The sequence below is a fragment of the Schistocerca gregaria genome, chromosome 2 (assembly GCF_023897955.1).
Source record: "Schistocerca gregaria isolate iqSchGreg1 chromosome 2, iqSchGreg1.2, whole genome shotgun sequence".
NCBI lineage: Eukaryota > Metazoa > Arthropoda > Insecta > Orthoptera > Acrididae > Schistocerca > Schistocerca gregaria.
Window position 1 is genome coordinate 451582655 of NC_064921.1, and position 10720 is coordinate 451593374.

The 10720-nt window shown below is 43.9% G+C and overlaps 1 protein-coding gene across 1 annotated transcript in view; it reads left to right on the top strand.

Annotated features, from left to right (window-relative positions):
- LOC126325620 (neuroligin-2-like) overlaps positions 1–8275 on the top strand; it is a 402316-nt gene extending 394041 nt beyond the window's left edge. The window contains exon 10 of the mRNA XM_049995264.1: positions 4502–8275. Coding sequence (XP_049851221.1) covers positions 4502–5118 — 617 coding nt within the window. The 3' untranslated portion in view covers positions 5119–8275. The remainder of the gene's footprint in view (positions 1–4501) is intronic.
- The last annotated feature ends 2445 nt before the right edge of the window (positions 8276–10720 follow it).

The window sequence follows — 10720 nt, forward strand, 5'->3', positions numbered from 1 at the left end:
TCCCTTTGCAGTCCTCTTCTTGACCATTATTTCCGACATGCTTATACAGGGTGTTTAAAAAATGACCGGTATGTTTGAAACGGCAATAAAAATTAAACGAGCAGCGATAGAAATAAACCGTTTGTTGCAATATGCTTGGGACAACAGTACATTTTCAGGCGGACAAACTTTCGAAATTACAGTAGTTACAATTTTCAACAACAGATGGTGCTGCAAGTGATGTGAAAGATATAGAAGACAACGCAGTCCGTGGGTGCGCCTTTCTGTACGTCGTCTTTCTGCTGTAAGCGTGTGCTGTTCACAACGTTCAAGTGTGCTGTGGACAACATGGTTTATTCCTTAGAACAGAGGATTTTTCTGGTGTTGGAATTCCACCGCCTAGAACAAAGTGTTGTTGCAACTAGAGGAAGTTTTCCAAGGAGGTTTAATGTAACCAAAGGACCGAAAAGCGATACAATAAAGGATCTGTTTGAAAAATTTCAACGAACTGGGAACGTGCTGGATAGGTAGGGCGACCGCGTACGGCAACCACACAGGGCAACGCGCAGCTAGTGCAGCAGGTGATCCAACAGCGGCCTCGGGTTTCCGTTCGCCGTGTTGCAGCTGCGGTCCAAATAACGCCAACGCCCACGTATCATCTCATGCGCCAGAGTTTACACCTCTATCCATACAAAATTCAAACGCGACAACCCCTCAGAGCCGCTACCATTCCTACACGAGAGACATTCGCTAACGATATAGTGCACAGGATTGATGACGACGATATGCATGTGGGCAGCATTTGGTTTACTGACGAAGCTTATTTTTACCTGGACGGCTTCGTCAATAAACAGAACTGGCGCATATGGGGAACCGAAAAGCCCCATCTTGCAGTCCCATCGTCCCTGCATCCTCAAAAAGTACTGGTCTGGGCCGCCATTTCTTCCAAAGGAATCATTGGCCCATTTTTCAGATCCGAAACGATTACTGCATCACGCTATCTGGACATTCTTCGTGAATTTGTGGCGGTACAAACTGCCTTAGACGACACTGCGAACACCTCGTGGTTTATGCAAGATGGTGCCCGGCCACATCGCACGGCCCACGTCTTTAATTTCCTGAATGAATATTTCCATGATCGTGTGATTGCTTTGGGCTATCCGAAACATACAGGAGGCGGCGTGGATTGGCCTCCCTATTCGCCAGTCATGAACCCCTGTGACTTCTTTCTGTGGGGACACTTGAAAGACCAGGTGTACCGCCAGAATCCAGAAAAAATTGAACATCTGAAGGAGTACATCTCATCTGCATGTGAAGCCATTCCGCCAGACACGTTGTCAAAGGTTTCGGGTAATTTCTTTCAGAGACTACGCCATATTATTGCTACGCATGGTGGATATGTGGAAAATATCGTACTATAGAGGTTCCCAGGCCGCAGCCCCATCTGTTGTTGACAATTGTAACAACTGTAATTTCGAAAGTTTGTCTGCCTGAAAATGTACTGTTGTCCCAAGCATATTGCAACAAACGGTGTATGTCTATCGCTGCTCGTTTAGTTTGTATTGCCGTTTCAAATATACCGGTCATTTTTGAAACACCCTGTACGTTATTCTCGACGTGCAGAATCTTTGGTTAGTTCACTGTATTATTCAACATATTTTCAAGGTATACGACAGATTCTCGTCTTACAGCCGGCAAGTGGTCTGCCAAGGAGGTAAAGAGAGACTACGTAGTCTGAATGTTTTTCTATGTAGGAGCCGAATTGTAGCTTTAATTCGGCGAAATCATCTGATTCTTTTAGTGTTGTGTGTTTGCGTGCGTGCGAGCGTGTGTGTGCTGAAATTATCGTATGGCAGAGAAATTTGGTCGATATTGTAGTGCTTGGAATGCATGCAGATTTACACTGAAAAAAGAAACTGGTTTGAATTGTGGCCACTAGGTGCCAGTCTGGCGTAGTCAATGCAAGAAAGACGTTCGGAATGTTTCCATGTGCAATGATTAAGAAAAGGGACTCGAGCACAAATGGTCAAAGAAATAAGAGAGGCATAATGTTGACATTACTAATTACCATCACTCACAAAATTTGCTTAGTTTGGGCAACCGAGACGTCGACGCGATGCTGTACAGCACCGGATTTGCACCTAGTGGCCAGACGTGGAACTGATTCTTTCCCAGACTAAATGAGTTTCGTGCTAACGCATCAAATATTTAACAAGGTTCGCTGTGGTACTATGATTACAGACCACACTGGACACCTGTGAGTAGCTGCACGTTTATTGTAACCACCCTGTATAAGTAATACACTACTGGCCATTAAAATTGCTGCAGCAAGAGGAAATGCAGGTAATAAACGGGTATTCATGCTAGAACTGACATGTGATTACGTTTTCACGCAATTAGGCTGCATAATTGCTGAGTAACCAGTACCTAGAACAACCGCCTATGGCCGTAATAACGTACTTGAGACGCCTTGGCATTGAGTCTAACAGAGCTTGGATGGCGTGTTCAGGTACAGCTGCCCATGCAGCTTCAACACGATACCACAGTTCATCAAGCGTAGTGACTGGCGTATTGTAACGAGTCCGTTGTTCGGCCACCATTGACCAGAAGTTTTCAGGTGGCGAGAGCTCTGGAGAATGGGCTGGCCAGGGCAACAGTCGAATACTTTCTGTATCCAGAAAGGCCCGTACAGGACGTACGACATGCCATCGTGCATTATCCTACTGAAATGTAGGGTTTCACAGGCACCAAATGAAGGGTAGAGCTACGAATCGTAATACATCTGAAATGTAACGTACACTGTTCCAAGGGCCGTCAGTGCGAACAAGAGGTGACCGAGACGTGTAACCAATGGCACCTCATACCATCACACTGGGTGATACACCAGTATGGCGATGACGAATACACGCTTCCAATGTGCGTTCACCGCGATGTCGCTAAACACGGATGCGACCATCATGATGCTGTAAACAGAACCAGGATTAATACGAAAAAATTACCTTTTGCCGTTCTTCGTGCACACAGGTTCGTAGTTGAGTACGCCATCGCAGTCGCTCCTCTGTGTGATGCAGCCTCAAGGGTAACAGCATCCATGGTCTCCGAGCTGATGGTCCATGCTGCTGCAAACGTCGTCGAACTGTTCGTGCAGATCCCAGTCTGTTGACTCAGGGATCGAGACGTGGTTGGACGATCCGTTACAGCCTATACCTGTCATCTCGACTACTGATGATACGAGGCCGTAGGGATCTAGCACGGCGTTCCGTATTACCCTTCTGAACCCACCGATTCAATATTTGGCTAACAGTCATTGGATGTCGACAAACGCGAGCAGCAATGTCACAATACGAGAAACCGCAATCACGATAGGCTACAATCTGACCTTTTATCAAAGTCGCAAACGTGATGGTACGCATTTCCCCTCCTTGCACGAGGCATTACAGAAACGTTTCACCAGGCAACGTCAGTCAACTGTGTTTGTGTATGGGAAATCGGTTGGAAACTTTCCTCATGTCAGCACGTTGCAGATGTCGCCAGCGGTGCCAACCTTGTATGAATGCTCTGAAAAGTTAATCATTTACATACCACAGCATTTTCTTCCTGTAGGTTAAATTTCGCGTCTGTAGCACGTCATCGTCGTGGTGCAGCAATTTTAATGGCCAGGAGTGTAGGTGGCAATGTGGCGCTGTGAATGCAAGAAGGACGTTAATAATGTTTCCATATACGATGATTAGGAACGGGACACGAGTACAAAAGGTCAAAGATGTAAGAGAGGCATAATGTTGACATTACTATTAACCACCACTTTCAAAATTTGTTCAGTTTGGGCACCCGAGCCCTTGACGCGATGCTATACAGCATCGGATTTGTACGTGGTGGCCCAGTTTGGACCTAATTCTTTTCCAGACTAAATCAGTTCCGCTTCAATGCATCAAATATCTAACAAGATTCGCTGTCGTACCGGGATTACAGACCACAATGGACATCTGTGAGTGGCTGCATTTTAATTGTAACCACTTAGTATGAGAAGTAGTTCACTGAATTTTGTTCTGCTTCATTTCCATTCGACTGCCTCTTACGCATGAAATACTGGTGGCGTAGAATTAAAATTTCGGTGTGACATTGACGTGCAGTGGCGTGACCCGCGTGACGCGCTGCTTCCTGGACTCGGGTAGGCGCGCCGGCGCCAGATCGAATCCGGTCGGCGGATTAACGACGAGGGCCGGTGTGCAGGCCTGCCTCGATGTGGTTTTTAGGTGTTCCCACATCCCGCTAGGTGAATACCGGGCTGTTCCCCACGTTCCGCCTCAGTTACATGAGTCGCAGCTATTCGAAACACGTCCGCGCTATTTCACGATTTACACTAGCCGCAGACAGTTCGGGTAGCCTGATACCATCCTGGGGGTTACGGGGTGACGCCACATCCGTTCTAACCGCGCCGACCATACGATCGCTGCGGGACTATGACGTAAGCGAAAGAAAGAAATTGAGGAACAGTGACGTGAAGTACAAGGACGTGTTTCAGGTGTGGTGCGAGCGGAGTCATTCACGCGACTGCCGACGCCGCAGCACGTGTCGACGGCGGCGTCCTACTCTCCCGCGGGGGCGGCGGGCGAGTGCGCGCCCAACGCGACCGGCACGGCGTTCCCGGACGACGGCGACGTGGACACGGTGGACCCGGAGGACGGGCTGGCGGGCGGCGACGGCGGCGACGGCCGGCTGCTGGCCACCACGCAGTACTCGTCCTACACGGCGGCGCTCGGCCTCACCGTCGGCATCGGCTGCCTGCTGCTCGTGCTGAACGTGCTCATCTTCGCCGGCATCTACTGGCAGCGCGAGCGGCGCGCGCGCCGCAGGGCCGGCGCCAAGGACGCGCTGCCCGAGGACGTGCCGCTGGCGCAGCTCACGCCCAACGTCATCAAGCTGGAGGAGCCGCCGCCCAGGTACTCGCCCGCGCACGCCACCGCCGCCGCCTCCTCCGCCAAGTGCGTCGTGCCGCACATACACAAGGGCGGCGGCACCAAGCTGAACGCGGTGCCCACGTCGCCGCCCGTGCCGCCGCTCAGGACCTCCAGCAATCCGCAGCCGCCGGCGACCGCTACCGTCAAGAAGAGGGTCCACATCCAGGAGATCTCCGTATAGCACTTGGAGGAAGGCGGCACCGCCGACTGCGACCCTCCGCCGCCGCCGCCGCCCCCGCGCCGCGGCTCGGTCACGCTCGCCGTGTCGCCTTCGAGGATCGTCGAAATCTACGCTACCTGCCCCAGGTCTTCGGCGCAGGTCAAGAAGAGGGTGCGCATCCAAGAGAACCCCGTGTGACACAGTCGTGTTCACAGGTGACCCAGTGTTTAGGTTGGAGGGCAAGTGCCGTTACAGACGCTCTAAGAGTGTTCCTTCTTTTCTCGTTTAAGCGGGGCATATGATCAAACAAGGCCACTAACTTGTCTCGTGAGTCGTTTGACTCGCCTTCGAAACAACTTGACTTACTCACATCGCGAAATAACTGTCTTGAAGAGCAAAAAGGGATATTGATGAGATGACATGTTCGTAAAATAAAATTAATGTACTTTGAAGCCATTTGCTGTTTCACTATGTATTCCCTCCTCCTATGTGTGAGTACATTCAGATCCTGCAAAGTGGTTACTATTCGTTAGGAATAATTCTTCTTATGAAATCACAGCGAACCAAACGCAAAACGTACCCATATGTCGAAAACCTTTAAAGTGACAAGAAGGCGTGGTGATGATTATACAGCGTAACACAAAGATTCGGAGATATTTCAGGGGTGTTTTCTGAGTATTTTGGTATGAGTCGAATAACCGGTAGCTTTGTACTGATAATTACATTATGATCATTTATCTTGGTAGCTGTTCTACAGCAAATTCCTGGAGAACAATCCAAATGTCAAACGTACACGCTATATGTGCCGTGTTTCGAGAAACACACTTATTCACACACGCTACTTGGAATCACTTTAATCTTCACCGGTGACTCTGCCTTCAGTACTGTTTGGTTATGCCTCGGGTTGCTTTGACCGACAATGATTCACAGGAGTATCAGCTCTCATTGATGAGTTACCTAATAAGTTCTTCGTATGTGTATTTACTAAAAGCAACAGACGAGTGTCAACTCGTCACAGAACTAATAGCTGTTTCATTATCTTATGTTTTAAGATGAACATTTTGGTGATTGAATTTTACAGGCTTTTCACTGTTCTGAAGGTATTTTCACTTAAACAAATATTGCTAGGGCAAAAATCGGAATAAAATTACATTAACATTCCGTAGAGAGCCACCACAGTACACCGGACCATTATACCAAAGTACTTACAAAATATTCCTCAACAAACTCCAAAAGTTAGTCTGCGGGGCTTAAGTTCACTCTCTGTAAGGATATGATGTCTGTATACTAAAAAATGAGTGGTACTTTTTAGCCCTCTTGCGTCCTAAACCGCAGAAAAATATAATACTGTACCAGTAAAGATATTTTCCGATCACCTAACTTCCTTATTTCTGGTCCAGAAATGAAGACAAAATTTTCACTAGGTAATTTCAGACGCTACTGATGTCCAGAGAACATAGCGAGGTAGACAACCACTTGCTGATTCGAGCACAAGAAGCAAAGAGGAGGACGAATCACCCGTATCGTTTTTGATGGTTACATACACGTATCTTCACATAACGATGAAGGATTTATTCATTTCAAGAACAAGTGTAATGCACCACTAAAATGTTCCCTGTTTTTTAAATATTCGTTAACATTACTTATTTACGTGAATAAATTGCTATTAGCACTGTTCTGAACATAATCTGATTAAATTTTTCTCGTATTTGTAAGTTACACTTATATTCAATTTTTATCTCCCAACAAAACTTATAATCATTTGCATCCTTCACTACAAATATTTCATTCACGATATAGGACTTAAAATTATACTGTGTACATTCTGCATGAAAACGTAGCGTAATGTTTAGTAATTTCTGGAATACTAACCGCACGTAAGTTACGAGAAATTCCGCCGAATAATTATCTGAGTATGTTCAGTTGGCCCCTTACAACGACGAAGTGAAATACTTTCTACAATTCACAGTATTCCGCATTTACAATATTCAGAGAGATAAGGCGGTAAGACTCTCATCTGATAGCGATTAATATGAAAATTTATAACAAGACACAACACACCATCGGAATGAAAAATAAAAAATAACTCATTCACTAGTGTGAGCCTGATCCCGATTTAAGTTAAGTTCTTCACGTCTTTCTAAAACGTGCCCTGCTTGAAAATTTTTTGTTAATTGTCACAGTCATGTAATATTGCATAAAAGATTACTTCCATGAAGCATTTTCTCTCATATTTGAAATATCATCGTGAACAAATACCTATATATTTTACGCAGTGATGTTTACATCTCAATACATATCAGGAAATACAGAACAAACAAAATTCTCCGCCAACAAAAATAGGAAAATATTTATAAAAAATCATATAAACAGCTAATGACTGACGAAATATTAACCGATAACTTTCATTCACATAAGAACTTTAAGAGAGGATATGTTAAGAATCACTTTGGATGGCTACCATTTTTCATTCTATGTCTATGAGTACAGTCACTTGACAGAAGGTATAATGCAGCATCTGCTGTACTTCCTGAAAACATTTGTAGTTCCACTTTCCGTATAGTATCATCAAACAAAAATAAGACAAATTAGGGATTGGTGAGAAGTGCAGAATAAGCTGCATAAAACTATTTCTGCTGCCTATGGCAGCGAATAATTTTACATATTTGTTATACTACTGGACACTATGTATGTTCCAAGTGTCGCTATTTTCTACTTTTGACAAACATGTACTACGGATTCTAATGACGTTTTCATTCTGTGTGACTTTGAAGTTAATCAGATATGTTCGAATGAAAGTACATAAAAAGGAGCGAAACTTTCCGTTCTGATTTAATTGGCACAGCTAAATTTTTCCACTATTGGTTATTCACAAGAACCAAAAACTGAATTTTTGGAATATAGTGAACAGACGAGAATGCGAAATAGTGTGCTACATGAAATCATAGATTGTATCCATGTTGGTGATTTATATTAAAGAAATAAATTTATTAATTTTGCTTATCTGTCATTAATCCATACAGAAAACGCACTTCCACAGAAATTTCGAGTTTAGTTCAAATGGAGTGTATGTCAAGAAAATTCATTTACGTTATTTAGAAATTTGTTCTGTGAAACAGTAACTTTGTTATATATTTTTGTACTAAATAAAATACATTATTCAAATAAAATACATTGCCCCACAGGAGGACTTACTTTTTTGTAATGCAATTTGTACAGCTTGTATTGTTTAGAAGCACATTCCTTCTTTTAGATATTAATGAAATTCCTTATCATTACAAATCTCATATTCAGACATGAAGACGTAATTATGTATGTGGTGCCCTGTGAGACCTATCTGCATCTTGTCGGAACATGATACATTTCGTAAGCATAGTAATTATTGTCCAGAAATGATTGCACCAGTCGACTGAGATAGTAAAGTGAAATGAACAGTCCAGAGAACTGGACATGTTTCATTCTATGATGTAATGTATTAGTCCGTTTTAATGCCAATACATAAATTCATCAAATATTGGGGGATACGATGATGTCTACAAAAAAACTTTAACCGACCTATGATTTAGAGTATGTACTCCACAATATATTCCAGAATGCACTGAAGTTGAAATGATCAAATATTACCGAAATTTATACCTTCCTACGTAACATGAATACGACAGTGATGGATCTCAATATCCAGAATGTTGTACGCTATCGGTGTAGTAGAAGGAATGCTTTCATTTACTACTCTAAGATAATCGGAGCTATCAAAGGTTTGTGAAGAAATATGTTATTTAAATTAGCCGAAGGTCAATTCCAAGCCATCAATGGGGCAATGTTTCTGAATAAATATGTTATTTAAATTAGCCGAAGGTCAATTCCAAGCCATCAATGGGGCAATGTTGACGAATTTAGGAGTTAAAACTTAAATATTCCTGAAACAAATAAAATTAATACATTCGTTTTCCTTTCAGGTCACAGATACTTAGGTAAAGTGATAAAATATTTTATCTTTACTACCTCTTACTTTATGATAAAAATACTGCGTCCATCGAGTTTCACTCACCTTGGGTGGGGTTCAAAGATTATGTGTCATATAATGGATGTGGATCACTGATGCCACTATGGAGACTTTAATTGTTCTGAAACTTTATCCATAATTAAAAAATTAATCTACCACAGTAATTAAAGTTTAATACTAACTTCAGAGTCACTTAGGAAGACCGTTTTCGACACAGCATGCGGTAGCAACCATTTTTATGAAATTTTCTGAAGAAACACACAAAAAAGAAGTTTCCTTTACATTGAATTCTGACGTCCCAACTTCAAAGGAAAAATCCTCCTTTCTTCCAACTACTGATTAGAAATTTTTTTTACAACATCTGAAACCTTGATTGTGACTACATCACTTCAGACAACACAAAATGAGACTATTTCCACGATGGAATGTAAGTTCAAGCTGTCCTCGCCATTTCGGAAAGTCATTCCACAGGTAATGTTTCACTGTTTTCTTTGCAAACGAAAGGAAAAAAAATACCTTTTTCTATATATCGATGGACCATTGCACAAAGTGGAAGCCCCTGCTTACACAATGGCGAAGTCTCGTCAGTAAGGCCTCTTCTTCTTCAGCACAAAATTACTTGTTGACCACCTTGTGTTTTACCTTGAGGGCCATGAACTCCATTAGGGTTCCTTTAAGAATTTTATACGTTTGGCTATCCATGTTAATGCTTACTCTTTCGTCAAAAATACCTGAGAGGCTCAGTTGTAATGCTTCCAGGCTGCATTTATTCAATTCATACGATTTACGTTTGACCACAATCAACATTTTTACTCTGAGAGCCCTTAGAATCTCAACCGAATGATGCAATGAACAGAACTGCAATATCCACATCCTCGGTTCTACAATATATTGCAAATAGTCGCCTCGACTATTAGGAAGGCGTAAGTAGAGTTGCTTCTATTTCAGGAGGCACTCTCTTAGTTCGCTCCTTGCCAGTTTTCCTCGAAAGAATGGTAGTGACCAGTGGTTGCCGGTAGGCGCTGTGAATGAAGATTTAGAGCGAGTTGTTTATTTCCATAAAAATAATACAGGTAGCGTCTTGGCTCGTGGTTGGCATCGCTGTGAATGCACGCTGAAGAATCGCATCGTAAGTGGCCTTCAGCCCGTCCATGACAACTGACAACGCTCACTTCGTTCCAACCGGCTGTTGCACTGGCGGTTCGCCGCTCGCGGTGGCCCCGGCAAGGGCAGTACCGCGACGCCACGGCAGTGAGTGACAGCGGCGAGTGTACTGAACTTACACACGACGACTGGGGAGGTGTTCTGTCACCAACCCTCTTCGTCATCCATCGTACAGCGATGTCGGTTGCCGGGTATCCCTGAAATTTGACGATATTGTTCTGTTGTCCAGGTGGGCCCTACTCAATCCACCGGAATGTCAGGAACGCTTGTTTCCTTATCCTGGTGGAAATGAAAGACCTACTGGTCCTCCCATCTACGATAGAAGCAGCCTTCGGTGTTGAACCCCGCGACTAGTGATTATGGCAAACTATCCATCTCTCTCAGTAGCGGCTGTTGTCCATAGCATGCAGGAAATCTACAACTGACCCGTGTCAGAAGTCAGTTTACCGGAATTAG